Genomic DNA, 19,684 nt, shown 5'->3' with positions numbered 1-19,684 from the left:
GACTTCGGTGCATACAGCGAGGAACACATTCGTGACTGTATTGTTGTGGGCATCCTTGATAAGAATTGTCATGTAGGCTACAGTTGGAGTCTAGACTAACGTTAGCTGACATGGTGCAAACCGTCCACCAGCCAGAAGAGGTGGCGTTGCAGGTGCACCAGCAGCAGGGGGAAGCATGCGTCTCGGTGCAGGAAATACGCGGGAAAGCAGCAGACAAAGGAAAGCCAAGATGGCAGCCCCAACGAAAAGAAAACGGACAGAGAGGAGATCCAAAATCCGGCAGATGTGGAAAAATGAGACATAAAGATCCCGAAATGTGCCCAGCTAAGAATTTTACATGCAACAACTGTGGGAAAAAGGGGCCACTGGGAAAGGAAATGTTGCAGCCAAGCAGTTAGAGAAGTAACTGAGGGGGCAGAGGAGACACAATTCTTCCTGGGGGCAGTGACTAACACAAAGAGAAATGATGATCTATGGACTGTGCAGTTTACAAATGGGGCAACGCCGGTCAAATTCAAGATTGACACTGGTGCAGACACAAATGTCATGGGAGTGGAGACATTCAGCAGTGTCTCGGCCCTTGTTGCCCACCCTGCCCTACTCCTTCCCAGTGTATGTCATCCATGGCCAGACAGCAAACAGCCTGCTCAACAGAGACACTGCAACCATGGTGGGACTGGTGAAGCGCATTGAGGAAGTTCACAAGGCATTTGGTGAGCATGGGACTCTCAAAACAGATCCAGTCAATATCCAGTTAAAGGAGAATGCTCAAACCATATGCCGCGCATGCCGCTCGCCGAATTCCCTTACCTCTGATGCAGAAAGTTAAGGAGGAACTAAAGCGAACGGAGGAGAATGACAATCATGTGGTCAGATGAAACCAAATAGAACTTTTTGGTAAAAACTCAACTTGTCGTGTTTGGAGGAAGAACAATGCTGAGTTGCATTCTAAGAACACCATATCTACTGTGAATCATGGGGGTGGAAACATCATATTGCAAAGGGGACAGGACGACTGATCTGTGTTAAGGGAAGAATGAACGTGGCCACGTATCATGAGATTTAAGCCAAAACTTCCTTCCATCAGTGAGAGCATTGAAGATGCAACGTGGCTGGATCTTCCAGCATGACAATGATCCCAAACACACTTCTTGGGCAACGGAGTGGCTCCGTAAAAAGCATTTCAAGGTCCTGGAGTGGCCAAGCCAGTCTCCAGACCTCAACCCATAGAAAATTTGTGGAGGAAGTTGAAATCCGTGTTGCCCAGTGACATCCCCAAAACATCACTGCTCTAGAGGAGATCTGCATGGAGGAATGGGCCAAAATACCAGCTACAGTGTGTTCAAACCTGATGAGGACTTACAGGAAATGTTTTACCTCTGTCATTACCAACAAAGCTTATGTTACAAAGTATTGAGTTGAACTTTTTGCTTGCTGATTTTCACAGATCTGGCAATTGCTTCTGACGGATTGTTTGTTGCTGTGACGCCACTCTGAACTTCACACGGTTATATACGCTTCGTTTATTTCTGTTTAGCACTCTTCTGGTTATTAATTGTATCTACTCTGAACGTTATTTAACAACAGTCCTGTTGTGAATCACTGGCAGTTAGCATTCGCTATGGTTAGCATTCACTGGCGGTTAGCATTCGCTAGCTATGTCGACCCCTCCCCTCTCCATTGTTACTTTTTATAGCTGTATCTTTTCTACCCATTTAATACTTCTGTTCGTTTTTCAGTTGAACTGCTGTGAATTTTAAGTAATTAATTTACTCCTGTGTAAAATCTTAGGAGCGGCTAGCATTTTTGCTAGCGGTTAGCTTGTGTTAGCTATTTTGGACCCCCCTCGTAATTTTGATCCCATTTTGTATGAGATGAACTCAAAGATCTAAAACTTTTTCCACATACACAATATCACCATTTCCCTCAAATATTGTTCACAAACCAGTCTAAATCTGTGATAGTGAGCATTTCTCCTTTGCTGAGATAATCCATCCCACCTCACAGGTGTGCCATATCAAGATGCTGATTAGACACCATGATTAGTGCACAGGTGTGCCTTAGACTGTCCACAATAAAAGGCCACTCTGAAAGATACAGTTTTGTTTTATTGGGGGGGATACCAGTCAGTATCTGGTGTGACCACCATTTGCCTCATGCAGTGCAACACATTTCCTTCGCATAGAGTTGATCAGGTTGTCAATTGTGGCCTGTGGAATGTTGGTCCACTCCTCTTCAATGGCTGTGTGAAGTTGCTGGATATTGGCAGGAACTGGTACACACTGTCATGAACATGCTGGATGTGGAGGTCCTGGGCTGGTGTGGTTACACGTTGTCTGCGGTTGTGAGGCTGGTTGGATGTACTGCCAAATTCTCTGAAACGCCTTTGGAGACGGCTTATGGTAGAGAAATGAACATTCAATACACAAGCAACAGCTCTGGTTGACATTCCTGCTGTCAGCATGCCAATTGCACGCTCCCTCAAATCTTGCGACATCTGTGGCACTGTGCTGTGTGATAAAACTGCACCTTTCAGAGTGGCCTTTTATTGTGGGCAGTCTAAGGCACACCTGTGCACTAATCATGGTGTTTAATCAGCATCTTGATATGGCACACCTGTGAGGTGGGATGGATTATCTCAGCAAAGGAGAGGTGCTCATTATCACAGATTTAGACTGGTTTGTGAACAATATTTGAGGGAAATGGTGATATTGTGTATGTGGAAAAAGTTTTAGATCTTGAGTTCATCTCATACAAAATGGGAGCAAAACCAAAAGTGTTGCGTTTATATTTTTGTTGAGTGTAGTTAATTAACTGTTTAGTGTATTTTATAGCTGCTGCGCTTTTACCTGTTTAATACTTCTGTTAGTTTTTCAGTGTAACTGCTGTGAATTTTAATAAATTTATTTGCGGCTGTGTGAGCCTTAGGAGAGGTTAGCTTATCCATTATTGGTTAGCTTGTGTTTCCTTGGCTACATTTCTTGAATTTCTTAGTGCACAAGGCACACTACTAATTCTACTTTACACCCTCCGTAAATTTTGCGTGAAATTGGAAGATAGGGTGGCTCTCTTAGAGAGCCGTGTCCGTAAGTTAGAGCAGCTTCTTAGGGCAGTGGAGTTAGATGTTACGGGCACTCCAGATGAGGTTAGTGTTGGGCCGGCTTGCGAGCCCATTAGCATCAGCTTAGAAACGCCGGCTGTGGAGGATAGCTTTTGGACTGTGGCTAGCTGGAGGAAGCCCCGTAGGGCTTGGTGCCCGGTTGTGGCACCCCGATCACACTCGCCAGTGTGAACTGTGAATCAGTTCTCCCCCTTGGATTTGCCAGTTGTGAATTCTCTGAGCCCACAGTGACTTCTACTCGAAACACCGGACTTTAGTGATAGGGGATTCTATCACCCGCAAAGTCAGGTTACAGATGCCGGCTGATGTTAAATGTATTCCTGGGGCCAGAGCTCCCAACATTGCATCTCATCTTAGGGTGCTGACGCTGCAGAAGGGAAGACAGACGAAGGAACATGACATGAGATATAGTCACATAGTTATTCACGTTGGCACCAATGATATCAGGATGAAGCACTCAGAGGTCACAAAAATGGACATAGCTCTCTATGTCCATATGACTTGAGACCTTGCCAGAAAGATGTGTCGGCATCGATTAATAGTCTATGGTCCCCTCCCCTCCCGGGGTACTGATGAGGCATTTAGTAGGCTGACATCGTTAAATAAGTGCCTGGCGCAGTTTTGTAGACAGCAAGGTTTTAGCTTTATTGATAACTAGCCTTTGTTCTGGGGCCGCCGTGGCTTGCTGATGCCAGATGGCCTCCACCCTACTGGGGAAGGCGCCGCCATCTTGTCTGCGAACATAGATAGAGCTCTACAGGGAGGGTAACATTAGGACTCTAAAGCAGGCCACGGAGCAGGTGATTAGAGACCCTGCAAGGCTTATGACAAATGTGGGTGTGGAATCCATTAGCTTAGCGGGGAATTTAGTGCAGAAAATCCACTATGGTGTTAGTGCAGTTTATTTGCCAGGGAGGGAATTTCAACAATTTGAGACTGTGGCCTGCTTCCGTAGTCGTGTCCATAAAAATCATAGGGGGATATGCTTTCCAAACTTAATACCCATTACTATATTGGATGATGTTGAAATTGAGGATGGCCCAGTGGTTGTTCCAGCAATAGCAAAGATTTCGTGTCTGCTACCTACAACGCCCGTGGAATGTCTTAAACCTAAACCTACTTTTAGGCATCTTATATATGCTACTCTGGAACCACCCCTAAACCCAAACAGTTCAACTGTCAACCCCACTGAGATCCTTAGACTGGGTCTCATTAACATAAGATCATTGTCCTCAAAATCATTGTTGATCAATGATCTAATTATTGATCACCACTTAGAAATGATTGGGCTATGTGAAACCTGGCTTAAACCTACAGCTGTCCTCCCCTTAAATGAGGCCTGCCCACCAGCATATACATTTCGTCACGTCACTCGTGATGCGAAGCAAGGCGGGGGTGTTGCTCTTATTTCTAAATCTACGCTTAGCTTATTAGCTGTTGGGGGTTACAATATCACTCGTTTGAGCATCTGATTCTCCGCTCTGCTCAGGATATTACACATTGCCAAGGTCAGAAGAATAAAAATCAGTCGTATTACTTTGTCACTGTATATAGGCCTCAAGGCCCATATTCTGAATTCTTAGATGAATTTGGTGCGTTCATCTCTAACTTGGCAACTAGTGTAAATAACATTCTGATCATTTGTGACTTTAACATTCATATAAATAAGCCTTCTGATCCCCTCTGCAAATCATTTATGGAAATTGTGGATGCATTAGGATTTCGGCAATGCATTCGGGATTCGACGCACATTAGTGGAAATACCCTGGATCTGGTTCTCGCACGTGGTATTGCTGTCATGAATATTGACATCATGCCTCTTACATCAGTGGTGTCTGATCACTCACTTATTAAGTTTACAGTTTCGCTGCCATGTTTAGTGGAACAACAACCTTATATATCATTACGGCGATGTATCAAGTCCTCAACTAAGACTGAACTCGAAGCTAGACTGCCTGATGTCTTAGCTTCACATTTGACAAATACCCAGTCAGTAGACAGACTTGTGGATAGTTTAAACTCAGTGCTCAAAACTACACTCGACATGATTGCACCACCTGTGTTAAAACTGCTCTCCCCCAAATCACAGTCACCTTGGTTCAATGATTATCTGCATGACTTCAAGCATAAAGCAAGAGGTCTAGAATGGAAATGGCGTTGTTCAAAATTAGAAGTATTTCACCTTGCGTGGCGTGATGCTATCTTAGATTATAAGCATGCATTATTGGCTACAAAGCGGACTTACTACTCTGATTTGATCAACAAAAACAAGCAGAACTCAAAGTTCTTGTTTGACACGGTGGCAACACTTTTGCATGGACAACCACCTGTAGTTCGCTCTCCTTTTACAGCACAAGATTTCCTGGATTACTTTGGGAAGAAAGTAGAAGACATCAGGTTAAACATATAAACAACACATGCCTTAATCCAGCCACTACACCCTGCTATTGATGTGGGCGCCACTACTGAGGTATTACCTAGATTTACAGAATTTGACAGTATCTCACTGGGCATGCTGACAAAACTCGTAATGTCAACAAAAAGCACAACCTGTTTATTTGATCCTATACCAACAAAACTGTTTAAGGACCTGTGGCCCACTCTTGGGCCGACTGTGCTGGAAATGATTAATCTTTCTTTAACTTCTGGATCTGTTCCTAAATGTTTCAAATCTGCAGTGATTAAACCATTACTTAAGAAACCCAATCTTGACCCTAGTGTATTGACAAACTATCGGCCGATATCAAATCTATCATTTTTCTCTAAAATTATGGAAAAAGTGGTGTCACAGCAGATCGTAGACTATCTTACTGAGAATAATCTCTTTGAGCCACTGCAGTCTGCTTTTAGAAAATATCATTCCACAGAGACGGCTCTCACTAAAGTGGTGAATGATCTTCTGCTTACAATGGATTCGGACACCACTACAGTTCTGTTGCTGTTAGATCTCAGTGCTGCATTTGATACAGTGGATCATCATATTCTACTTGATAGGCTGGAAAATCACTTTGGGATTACTGGGAGTGCCCTTGCATGGCTGACGTCATACTTGACCAGTCGTTCTCACTGTGTTTTGTACAGTAACACTACCTCTAACCTTAGTGACATGAAATTTTGGGTTCCACAGGGGTCTGTCTTAGGCCCCTGCTTTTCTCCCTTTATATAGCACCCCTTGGGCACATATTGCGGCGTTTTGGGATTACCTTTCACTGCTATGCAGATGATACTCAGTTATACATGCCGATAACTGCTGGTAATCTCGTTCACATAAAAACCTTAGAAGATTGCCTTGCAGCAGTGAGAAGCTGGATGTCTAGAAACTTCCTACTTTTAAACTCTGATAAGACTGAAATGATGGTTCTTGGTCCAGTGAGACAGCGGCATCAATTTGACCAGTTAACGCTCAGCCTCGGCTCATGTGTCATACATCACACTGACAAAGTGAGGAACCTTGGGGTAATTTTTGATCCTTCGTTGTCCTTTGGCCTCCACATTAGAAATATTACTAGAACTGCTTTCTTCCACCTGCGAAATATAGCGAAGATTCGTCCCATCCTGTCTATGGCTGATGCTGAGACACTGATCCATGCATTTATCTCTTCTAGATTGGACTACTGCAATGTTCTATTTTCTGGTTTACCGCAGTCTAGCATTAGGGGTCTCCAATTGGTTCAAAATGCTGCAGCCAGACTTTTGACACGAAGCAGAAAGTTTGACCACATTACACCCATTTTAGCATCCCTTCACTGGCTTCCTGTCCCAGTGAGATCAGATTTTAAGGTTCTGCTACTAACCTATAAAATTATTCACGGACTGGCACCTCCCTACCTAGCTGCACTAATTAAACCTTACGTACCGGCCCAGGCTTTACGTTCTCAGGGTGCAGGACTACTTTGTGTCCCTAAGGTGAATAAGAAGTCTGCGGGTCACAGAGGTTTCTCTTGTCATGCCCCTGTTCTGTGGAATGATCTCCCTGCATTAATAAAACAGTCAGATTCTGTGGAGACTTTCAAGTCCAGACTTAAGACGCACTTATTTTCCCCTTCATATGGCTAGCATACTGGTACAGTTTTGTTTTACGCTTTTTACTCTTTTAATTCATTTATTAGTAATTGGAGCGGGCTGCGGCCTCAACTTTACCTAAATTCTGGGTCTTTTAGTGAAGTTTAGGGCTAGTGGCCGGCGATCACCTTAGTATTTCTTCTGTTTTTCTTGTTGTTTAATGCTGGCAAACTATACAGTATTTTTTTTGTCTTTCTGATGCCTGATTCTGTTTTTTCTCTCTGTTTAAGGTGCAGCTCCATCCAGAGATGGGAGTTGTATTCGTGCTGGCGATCCTCCTGTCCTGTGCACCAATAGCATTTCTTATATATTTGTCCGTGAATTGTTCTGCAATTTATGTTTGTAGCATGGCCCAAGCAGAGGGTCACCCTTTGAGTCTGGTCTGCTTGAGGTTTCTTCCTCAGAGGGAGTTTTTCCTTACCACTGTTGCTCTGAGGGTTGGTAAAGTTAGACCTTACCTGTGTGAAGCGCTTTGAGGCAACTCTGTTGTGATTTGGCGCTATATAAATGAAAATAAATTGAAACTTTTGTTATTGACCAAATACTTATTTTCCACCATAATTTACAAATAAATTGTTTAAAATCCTGCAATGTGATTTCCTGGAATTTTTTTTTTTCTCCTTTTGTCTCTCATAGTTGAAGTGTACCTATGATGAAAATTACAGACCTCTCTCATCTTTCTAAGTAGGAGAACTTGCACAATCAGGGACTGACTAAATACATTTTTGCCCCACTGTAGTGTCCTCTGTTCCCAAAGGCTTACTGAGTGTTAGAAGGAAAGGTGATGTAACACAGTGGTAAACATACGACTGTTCCAGCTTTTTTTGTTATGTGTCGGACGCAGCCCGGAGAACCAACCAGCGTTTGAAGGACCCAGTATAAAATAAGCAGAGCACGGTACAAAGGATAACAGAGTTTAATGAACATAACAGTGCTGTGAAAAAATATAAAAGTGCGCGGTCTGGCGTGGTGGATTGCGGTGCGCTCCCAGCAGCGCTAACGGTCCGGAGCCAGAAAACTGTTCAGACCCAAGGACCCCGCCGACACCCCCCAGGTGGCCGCGACAAACCGAGTCTGTGAAAGAAGAAATCATTATGTGAGTCCACACTCAACACACAGAGAGACCACTCAAAGGTGTACAAACAGCAAACACTTCCTGGCTTAATTACTAATCAGCTTCCCACCCTGCAGGCATGGAACATCCAGTTCACAAAACTCCACTGCAGAGGAAGCTGATTACACGACCAACATACAGCTCAATATAATAAGGTGTGAGGGACATCACATTTACTGACTGTATAAATGTTAGTCACAAAATCTAACGTACCTCAGGAAGTGTGCTGACGAGCGTGAGACCTCACCCGTCCTCTTTCACAGACCATGCATCAAACCTGGACGTTCTCTGCATCCACTGATGATGAGATGGCTCCCGAGACGACGATCTCACCCGTCTGGTCACAAGATCGAGTCTCTGGCAAATACACACTGTGTACTCCAGTCTTAAATGCCACCATGTTCCAATCCATTGTAGATGCACCACAGCTGTGAGTCCTGACGAGCCGCAGGTGATCAGCCTCAGGTGATCAGGGTGAGGTCCTGATAAACTCAGCTACACAGTCCCAAATGCAAGCCACCTGGAAGGAAAAACAAAAGACAGGACAGAAACCAGAAACAAAAGGCAGTCAGGCCCCCCCCAGCCACACAACAGCACCCCACCCTCACGGGAAGCCTCCCGGCGACCACACAAACCCGGCCCAGGGGCCATTGCTGGAAACCGTATCTGCATTCGTCTTCCAACAGAATGGTTGATGTCTTCTCCTCTGGCTGCATCTTTGCCTTTGTTTCTGTCAGTCACTTAGCACAGGTGTGGCCAGGAGTTCTTAAACCTGTGCGGTCAGCCTTTGTCCAACCATGTTCACAGTCTGATTAGTCATAAAACAAAAAAAGACAAACACAAACAACCAAACCACCCCCCCCTCCCCAGGGGACCGTCCCATCAAACCCCGGGAAGAGGAGAAAAGAAAAACACAACCCAAACGTAAGCTTACAAATAAAAATGCTAACACCCCCCCCCCCTCCCCAGAGGACCGTTCCATCAAACCCCGGGAAGGGGAGAAAAGAAAAACAACCCAAACTTAAGCTAACAAATAAAAACACTAACACCCCCCCCCAACGACATGTAGGGACCAACACCCCCCAGAGGACATCCCGCCAGCTCCAGGAGTAATAACCACAGCCGAGGTCCCTCTGGGATCCAACGTCACCCACGGGGACTCCCAGCGCCTCCCAGAGGACCATTCCATCAACCCCAGGAGACGCCTCCCCTCATGACCAACGGACCCAGCCCCGGCCGTCTATGGCTAGACGGACCCACAGCCCTTTCCCCCCCAGAGGACACCACAGTCAAACCCTGAGGGTGGAAACTGGGGGGGAAAACAAAAGGAGAAAAAAAAAACATACAAACAAAACAACCCCAACCCCACCCCCTTGGCGCAGTGGAAACTGGAAGCACGTCCAGTGTCACCAACCGTGACTATACCCCAGAAGCCAACCGGGAGGAGTGGAACAGCGGTTATGGCAGACGGCACAAAACGGCGCCACTCCTCCGACTTCTAAACCAGCCACCAGCTGCGGGTACATCCCACTGCCCCAAACCTCAGCCACGCCGATGGCAGACGGCTCAAAGGCACGCTGAAGCCGGAGGTGGAACAGGGAATCAACAACCAAAAAAAAAAAAAAAAAACAACAACACCCCGAACCCCCCCCCCCCCCAGGTGCAGAGGTTATCTGGGAAACGCCCAGCATAACCAAACTGCACCACTCCAGCAACGCCGACACTACGGCTCACACGGCTGGAGCCAGAGGAGAAGAGAGGGAACAAAAAGAAAATACCCCAAAATCCCCCCCCCCCCCCTCCCGGGTGCAGAGGTTACCTGGGAAACGCCCAGCATAACCAAACTGCACCACTCCAGCGACGCCGACACGTACGGCACACCCGGCTGGAGTCAGAGGAGAAGAGAGGGCATAACAAAAAACAAACAAAAAAAAGAAAAAAGAAAAAACAACCCAATTACCACCCCATCACCCCCCAGGGGACCGTCCCATCAAACCCCGGGGAGGTGAAACTAAAAAAAAATAAAAAGAAAGACTAAACAGACTAACATAAAGTTGCTAGGGTCCTGTTTTGTTGCTCCAAACAGGCTGCAGGGTCACAACCCCAGACACTAATAGTGGAAAAAAAAATAAAAAAATAAAATCCCACACAAAAACCAACTCAAAAAACACCCACACAAAATGAACTAACACAAAACAAATAAGTGATTTATACCGTCAAGCTCAAACAAATGGAACACACCTGTTCCAACTTAAGAGCTTGACGGTAATGTGACTCAAACACCAACAGAGGGAGCCAGAGTGCTAAAAATGAAAAACCCCCTTTGGTGACAGAAAATAATTCATGCTGCTTTTCCTGTGAGCAACACACAACCAAAAATGTGATTCAACTAAATAACACCGGAGCTGACACAACAGACGCAGTAGCTATCATTACCCGGGGAAATGGGGCTACGACTGTAACACAGGAAGCACCGCGACCCGTGCCACAGAGCTCCGCCGTGCGCGTTCACCCATTACAGACCCACTCCTGCAGCTCCCGTTTAAACCTCTTATCCGGTCGAAGTGTGACGCGAAGCCGTCGCCAGTCACACTCCACCACGACCCACGGATAAGGCACAAACACAGGAACACGGCTGCATGAGCGCTCAAATCAGTATTCAGTAATGAGTTCTCCAACGTGCATCATCCGGGCGGAGAGCACCCGTAACTGATCCGGATAACTTCTGAACGTCTGCTGCCGCCTTCCCGGCGCATTACCGTCTCTGCTACCGCTGGGTCCGTGATGTTTGGCCAGAGACTACTGTTATGTGTCGGACACAGCCCGGACAACCGACCAGCATTTGAAGGACCCAGTATGAAATAAGCAGAGCACGGTACAAAAGATAACAGAGTTTAATGAACATAACAGTGCTGTGAAAAAATATAAAAGTGCGCGGTCTGGCATGGTGGATTGCGGTGCGCTCCCAGCAGCGCTAACGGTCCGGAGCCAGAAAACTGTTCAGACCCAAGGACCCCGCCGACACCCCCCAGGTGGCCGCGACAAACCGAGTCTGTGAAAGAAGAAATCATTATGTGAGTCCACACTCAACACACAGAGAGACCACTCAAAGGTGTACAAACAGCAAACACCTCCTGGCTTAATTACTAATCAGCTTCCCACCCTGCAGGCATGGAACATCCAGTTCACAAAACTCCACTGCAGAGGAAGCTGATTACACGACCAACATACAGCTCAATATAATAAGGTGTGAGGGACACCACATTTACTGACTGTATAAATGTTAGTCACAAAATCTAACATACCTCAGGAAGTGTGCTGACGAGCGTGAGACCTCACCCCCTCCTCTTTCACAGACCATGCATCAAACCTGGACGTTCTCTGCATCCACTGATGATGAGATGGCTCCCGAGACGACGATCTCACCCGTCTGGTTACAAGATCGAGTCTCTGGCAAATACACACTGTGTACTCCAGTCTTAAATGCCACCATGTTCCAATCCATTGTAGATGCACCACAGCTGTGAGTCCTGACGAGCCGCAGGTGATCAGCCTCAGGTGATCAGGGTGAGGTCCTGATAAACTCAGCTACACAGCCACTCAGTCCCAAATGCAAGCCACCTGGAAGGAAAAACAAAAGACAGGACAGAAAACAGAAACAAAAGGCAGCCAGGCCCCCCCAGCCACACAACATTTTTGAAGTGTTGCAGGCATCCATTTCAAAATGAGCAAATATTTGCACAAAAACAATAAAGTTTATCAGTTTGAACATTAAATATCTTGTCTTTGTGGTGTATTCTACTGAATATATGTTGAAGAGAATTTGCAAGTCATTGTCCTGTTTTTATTTACATTTTACACACTGTCCCAACTTCATTGGAATTGGGTGTGTGTGTGTGAGTGTGTGTGTGTATGTATATATATATATATATATATATATATATATATATATATATATATATATATATAAGGCAATCTATGTATGTGGCACGGTTTGTGTTTGCTATGCACAGCCACAGTAATTAAGCAATCAACACCAAACTTGCTATGGTGACTGGGGACACCAAGGGCGGGAGGTCACTGGGGCCCTTAGGTTGAAAGCATGCATGCACTTTAATTACAATCATGACCCACTCACTGCTCCTCCAGTTAATACCAGGAGAAGTGAAGACATACAAATCCATTGACAGTTGTAGAGACAGCTGAGGCAGTTCAACACCAAACTGAGTTCCTGAATTCCCTGGAGCCCCCAGGCATTCCACCTCACAACCTAAAGCTGAAGGTTGGTTGCCCAGTCATGCTTCTTCGCAACCGAGATCCCCCAAAACTCTGTAATGGAACTCGGCTGACCATCAAGCAAATGACAGCACATGTGATTGAAGCCACCATACTAACAGGACACGCTAAGGGTGAAGATGTGTTTATTCCAAGGATTCCCATCATCCTATCAGACCTTCCCTTCCAGTTGCAATGGCTCCAGTTTCCTCTATGAACATGTTTTGCAATGTGCATCAACCAGTTGCAGTGATAGTCACTGAAAGTGGTTGAGCTAAATCTGAAGATGCTTCTCACATGGTCAGCTATATGTAGGATGCTCCCGAGGTTGGTCACCCTGACGGACTTTTCATTTGGGCACCTCAGGGTCACACTTAGAACATTATATATCCCAGAGCATTGCAGTGATATGACATACTATCACCTTTTTACCATCATTCACTTCAGTCTCAACAATTTCACAAATTGCTCTATAAAAATTAATGCTGACAAGAGACATGCAATGCAGTTTACTACACCTTAACTAAAGTGACATGAAATACACAATGACATGGCTAAAATTGTTCTCTATTAGTCGTGCGTAGAACTGGCAACTCAAAATAAGATTATGGACCACTATAAAGGCTTATTGACAGGCCTGCCAGAAGAAGAGGGTCTTAAGGCCAGTTTTAAAGACCCCAGTGGAAGGGGCAGATTTTAAATCATATGGGAGGGAATTACAAAGGTGAGGAGCAAATGAGCAGAAGGCTTGCTCTCCCTTTGTCTGGAGATGGATGGGGGGGGGGGGGGTGAAGCATATAGAGATGAGGTCACAGAGATAGATGGAGGTTTGGCCATTCAGGACTTTGTAAGTCAGGAGGAGGACTTTGAATATGAACCTGTACTGTGGACTGGGAGCCAGTGGAGTCAGGTAAGTATCGGAGTTATGTGGGCTGACCTTTCTGAGCCATGTGGACACTTGCTGTACTGTTCTGGATTAGTTGAAGAGAGTTGATTGATTTGGCTGGGAGACCAGAGAAGTGTACATTAGTCTGTTTGTGAGAAAATTAGTGCATGGGCCATCATATAAAAGTGAAGGCTTCAGTTTGGAATTATTTTTGAGGTGAAAAAAAAAAGGAAATCTTGGAGATATGTTTGATATGGGCTTGGAATGAGAGAGTGGAGTCAAACGTAACACCAAGACTGGTGACAACAGAGGAGAGAGGAATGAGTTGACAATCAAGGGAGGGACTAATATTGACTGCCTTGGCAAGCTGGTTGGGGGTGCCAATCAGGATTGCTCTGTCTTGTTGCTCTTGAGCTTGAGGTAGTTGTTGCTCATCCAGGAGCGGATGTCTTCCAGGCAGGTGTTAAGGGTAGAAATGGTATTGGTGAGGTTGGGTTGTGTTTTGATGTACACCTGGGTGTCGTCAGCATAACAATGAGAATTAATATTGTACACGCTAAGAAATATTGTCTGATAATATTACCAAGTGGGAGTAATTCCACTGAAGTTGGGACGTTGTGTAAAATGTAAATAAAAACAGAATGATTTGCAAATCCTCTTCAACCTATATTCAATTGAATACACCACAAATAGAAGATATTTAATATTGAAAATGATAGACTTTATTGTTTTTGTGCAAAAATTTGCTCATTTTGAAATGGATGCCTGCAACACGTTTCAAAAAAGCTGGGACAGTGGTATGTTTACCACTGTGTTACATCACCTTTCCTTCTAACAACACTCAATAAGCATTTGGGAACTGAGTTCACTAACTGTTGAAGCTTTGTAGATGGAATTCTTTCCCATTCTTGCTTTATGTACAACTTCAGTTGTTCAACAGTCTGGGGTCTCCGTTGTCGTATTTTGTGCTTCATAATGTGCCACACATTTTCAATGGGCGACAGGTCTGAACTGCAGGCAGGCCAGTCTACGTAGTACCCGCACTCTTTTACTACAAAGCCACGCTGTTGTGACACATGCAGAATGTGGCTTGGCATTGTCTTTCTGAAATAAGCAGGGACGTCCCTGAAAAAGATGTTGCTTGGATGGCAGGGTGTTGCTCCAAAAACTTGGATGTACCTTTCAGCATTGATGGTGCCATCACAGATGTGTAAGTGGCCCAGAAAAGGCAGCGGTGTTTCAGGATGGTGTTGATGTATGGCTTTCACTTTGCATGGTAGAGATTTAACTTGCACTTGTAGATGTAGTGACGAACTGTGTTAACTGACAATGGTTTTCTGAAGTGTTCCTGAGCCCACACGGTAAGATCCTTTACACAAAGATGTTGGTTTTTAATGCAGTGCTGCCTGAGGGATCGAAGGTCATGGACATTCAGTGGATGGTTTTCGGCCTTGCTGCTTACGTGTAGAAAGTTCTCCAGATTCTCTGAATCTTCTGATTATATTATGGACTGTAGATGATGGAATCCCTAAATTTCTTGCAATTGAACCTTGAGAAACATTGTTCTTAAACTGTTTTTCACGCAGTTGTTCACAAAGTGGTGATCTTCGCCACATCTTTGCTTGTGAATGGCTGAGTCTTTTGGGGATTCTCCTTTTATACCCACTCATGATACTCACCTGTTTCCAGTTAACCTGTTCACCTGTGGAATGTTCCAAACAGGTGTTCTTTGAGCATTCATCAACTTTCCCAGTCTTTTGTTGTCCCTGTCCCAGCTTTTTTGAAATGTGTTGCGGGCATCCATTTCAAAGTTAGTAAATATTTGCAAAAAAAACAAACAAAAAAAAAAACAATAAAGTTTATCAGTTTGAACATTAAATATCTTGTCTTTGTGGTGTTTTCAATTGAATATAGTTTGAAGAGGATTTGGAAATCATTGTATTCTGTTCTTATTTACATTTCACACAACATCCCAACTTCATTGGAATTGGGGTTGTTGATTAAAAACAGGACTGTATGTGTGTATGTGTGTGTGTGTGTGTGTGTGTGTGGGGGGGGGGTGTCTCCATTGTCCCACCTCCCTCTACTCCACAATCACAGGGCTAAAACAAACAAAAAATAAATAAATAAAACAAAACCATAAAAAAAAACATGTTATGCAAAGTGAAAATTGCTACATCACTCAGAAGCACCACCTTAAATGGGGTGATAAAAATATACTAAAATACACTTTATAGTGTAACAATTAATTATGCCCAGTCTGTTCATGAAGTGCTATTTTTTCTGCAAAGTTCACAGGCTATGTTTTATGTTTAAACAACAAAATATTTCTGTAATTGTTCTCTATGAGGGTGAAGTTTTTTCTGTTGCTGTTGTGTTTCTGAGTGCCTTTTGATTATGATTTATTTATTCTTTTTTTAGGGGGGTTAAATTTTTTTAATGCAATTAATTTACATTCGTTAATCACAAAGCTTGTAATTCATTTTTTTTTAATGATAGACCTGATATTTACAAAAAGATATGTAACAGCTTTTTTATGTGCCTAAAACTTTTGCACAAGTGCCAGAAATGTGTTTATTGCTTGAACAATATGAGATTGTTTAGTCAATAAACAATTCCACAGACATACAGATTTAGCAGCAGGATTTTACTGAAAAGCAAATAAATAAATAAATATTTTGTAAACAAGTCAATTAAAAAAAAAAAACAGTGATTTGCCCTCAAACTGAGTTTGTTACCACACAGTGCCTTCGCTCATGTCTGAGGAGGGCTGGGACAGCTGGTTGGTGTAGCCGCTGTCAGTGGTGGTGCCGGTGAAGGCTTCACTGGACAGGCTGTGCATGGAACCTGGTCCAGTGGGGTCTGGACTGGGTGAGTCTGTGGCATGATGGGAAACACTGTCAGAGAAACACTGCACCTCTCCGGGACAGTGGCGCCCCTGGTGGTGGTGGTGCACTCCTAAAGGGGTCCCCGCAGGGACGGAGGAGGATGCAAAGCCCAAGTCTGCTGCTGTCTGAGCCTGGGAGGACGGAGGACCTGGGAAGTATTCATAACTTCCTCCTGATCCGTAGTATTCACCGGGATACTCTGGAAAAATAGGAACAGTTCATATCTTCAGGAATAAAATCGCATTTAATTGGGACTGTCGGTTGCAAGCGCGAGACGACAGTGACCTTGCTTCTTCAACCCAAGCGCAGCTCACCTCCATAATAAGAGAAGTGAGCGAGCTCTCCCGGATCCAGTCTGTCCCCCAGAGCTCTCATCCTCCTGGGGCCGCGGAACAGCACGTGCCTCCGCGCGCTCAGGGCGCTCAGCTGCTTCATGCGTCTCTCTTTGGACCTCCGGTTCTGGAACCAAACCTTTAAAGACCAAATCACGCAAAGTTCATGAGCAGCACTGAAGCAGAGCAACATATTAGCTCACCGACTGAATAAGAATCTTTTTGGCACATGCGTAAATTACGCAAGAGGAACGTTTTTTTTTTGTTTTTTTTATCACGTCGGCGCTGATTTAGTCAATTTATTTTACTGATTTTAGCGCAACTAATGTAAATAAAAGTCCAGTCAGCCATGACACACATTTTATAATGCCCCTAATTCCGTGCCGTGCGTCTTTACGCACTGGCACCTGTTGGATCAGTTTGTAAAGGGTCCGATTGTGAGTACAGAGGATAGATTCTGCAGATTAGTGAACCTTTTACCTGGATCACTCTCATGTTGAGGCCGGTCTCCCGCGACAGCTGCTCCCTGATGTGTCTGGTGGGCTTTGGCGTGGCCGCGAAAGCCGCTTTCAGGGTCTCCAGCTGCTTAGCTTTGATGGTGGTTCGAGGCCCTCGCCTTTTACCCGCGGCGCTGTGCTGGTCGCCTTCGTTGTGGCTCGTCACGTCTTTATCGGACAAATGCCCCGTTTCCGAATCCTTGCCGTCATCCTGCGGGTCCTGCGAGTCCGGAGACATACTCGGGTCGCTGCACGTCGTCACTGGCAACATATTACACATCTATAAGAAAAGTCAAGTTCTGCAGAATACCACACTCACGAAGAGTCGCCTAGTGTTACAGCTGCAGGGAAATATATATAATTATTTAGTACCAGAACCACCCGGAAAAGGTCTTTAATTATAACAATAATAAGTGCTGGGATAGGCTCCAGCCCCCCCTGTCCCTTGGAATAAGGAGGTATAGAAAATGGATAGATAATTATTATTATTGTTACGACTACAATTCTTACTGTTGTTACCTTTTGATCTAATAATTCTATATCTATAATACAGTATCCTGCAATGTCTTAGACATCCTTTTATATATAAATAAATATAGCTACAAATAAATATCGAATGGTACCCAGAATTTTGTCCAATTTAATCATCAAAAAGCATTAAAAAGGTAACGCTTGTTGATTTGGCACGTTTTAAGTCGGATGCCCTTCCTGGCATTGCATGGAGAAAGGTCAAGGGTGATTTAATACAGGATATTACTCAATCAACAATAACTTGATTGTTTTGTTGAAAAACCATAAAAATAATTCACTGAAAAGAATTTAGTTTCAGTGTAGTTATTCCATTTAATTTCATTTATATTTATTTAGTTTATTCTTTTACCGTTTTTTATCGCAAATAATTTGATTATATATAATCAAAAAAAAATAACAGTTTATAAATAAAGTTTATAAATTTATAAATAATAAATAAAATAACAGTTTTTTTATTATATATATATATAAAACACTGTTATTTTTACAATTTTTCCATACTGGATTATTAATTCTGTTTTTATTTACCTGACACGACGATTGTGTCTTTGCCATTGTTGTTTTGGTAGTCATCTTTACAAACAAATTTGAATTCGTCCAGGATGTAGAGTTCCTCTCCCGTGGACAGCTGTTTGTGACAGATCACGCAGGTGAAACAGTTCAGGTGGAACACTTTGCTGCGCGCTCTGCGCACCAGATCGCTGGGTAAAATCCCCTGTGCGCAACCGCCACACTTAGTTCCAAACCTCCTGCCGGAAAAGGCAGAAAACACACTTTGTTCAGGTCAGGTGCCACAAAAATGGAAGACAATCTGCTGCCGTTTGTTACCTCCAAAAACACTAAATATGAATGGAATCGAAAGCACTGATCAAAGAATATCAAATATGTTGGGAAGAAAGAAAAATAAATGAATGTGAAAATTTAGCTGCTTCGTATTATATTTCGTGCACAAAAGGCACTCTCATTTTTTAAATTTTATTTTAAATACGCAAAGAGACCAAACAAAGTCTTCTATTCGGCGCCAGAAGACTGTTAATTAAAACTTCAGTTTTTTATATATGGAGTGCCTTTAGTTGATCTGTGCCTACCTGAAGAAGTCGTTTTTGCAGTAGAGCCTGCCTTCTCGTGAGAAACACTTGTCTGTCAGCCTGCATTTACACTCGCAGCACTGCACGCACTGTACGTGCCACGGTCTGTCCAGCACTTTGAGCAAAAAGCGCTCCACAATGGGTTTGTCGCAGCTGGCACAGTGCAGCATGACCGCACTTATTTCAAGATGTTTCCTCTGAAGCGATCCAGGAAATCCACTGAATCCACACCGATCTTAATTACATCATCATCATCATCATCATCATCATCATCATCATCATCATCATCATCATCATCATCACCGTCCGCGAGGCTTCTTCCTCTTGTGTTTCTCCAACAATCCACATGTGACCACGTGCGGCTCCGAGCGACGCAAACACCTGCCGGAGCTACCAAAACAAAAAAACAAACAAAACAAAACAAAACAAAACAAAAAAACAGCTGTGCGATAAATGCAGACGGTAAATAAAGAGGAATTTCTGCCGGTCGTCATTCGTGCCTTGTTTTATCCTGTGATGACGCAAAACGGAATAAGGGTGACACTTCAAACGCGGGTAATGTGACGTCATTTCACCGCCGTCGTATCAGCAGCCCTTTTTATTATTCTATCCAACATACGGTATTAACTTAGAACAGTATCAATGCAATCAGTTAATTTTAAACTCAAGGTTCACAGAAGTAGATAATAATAATAATAATAATAATAATAATAATAATAATAATAATAATAATAAATAAAAAATAGACTAAAATTATTACTTAAGTTTTGAGAATAAATTGGGCTCTCTGTCTGTCTATCGAGTCATATAAAAACATTTGATTTAATAAATATACCCATCAATGTATTTTTCACTTTAAATAGACGCACTTTAAAAATGATAAAAGTGAC

General features: G+C 43.8%; 1 protein-coding gene across 1 annotated transcript; it reads right to left on the bottom strand.

Annotated features, from left to right (window-relative positions):
* Nucleotides 1–15,963: 15,963 nt before the first annotated feature.
* Nucleotides 15,964–18,994, bottom strand: LOC117516606 (LIM/homeobox protein Lhx1-like). Its single transcript, XM_034177461.1, has 5 exons — nucleotides 18,795–18,994; nucleotides 18,235–18,455; nucleotides 17,159–17,436; nucleotides 16,661–16,817; nucleotides 15,964–16,545 (listed from the first exon to the last, which is right to left on the bottom strand). The coding sequence occupies exons 1-5, from the start codon at nucleotides 18,962–18,964 to the stop codon at nucleotides 16,193–16,195; spliced, it is 1,179 nt and encodes a 392-aa protein (XP_034033352.1). The 5' UTR covers nucleotides 18,965–18,994; the 3' UTR covers nucleotides 15,964–16,192.
* Nucleotides 18,995–19,684: the final 690 nt, after the last annotated feature.

Source organism: Thalassophryne amazonica, chromosome 9, assembly GCF_902500255.1.
Source record: "Thalassophryne amazonica chromosome 9, fThaAma1.1, whole genome shotgun sequence".
NCBI classification, from domain to species: Eukaryota; Metazoa; Chordata; class Actinopteri; order Batrachoidiformes; family Batrachoididae; genus Thalassophryne; species Thalassophryne amazonica.
The sequence above is the reverse complement of the archived record's forward strand: the minus strand, read 5'-3'. Positions and strand labels throughout refer to the sequence as shown.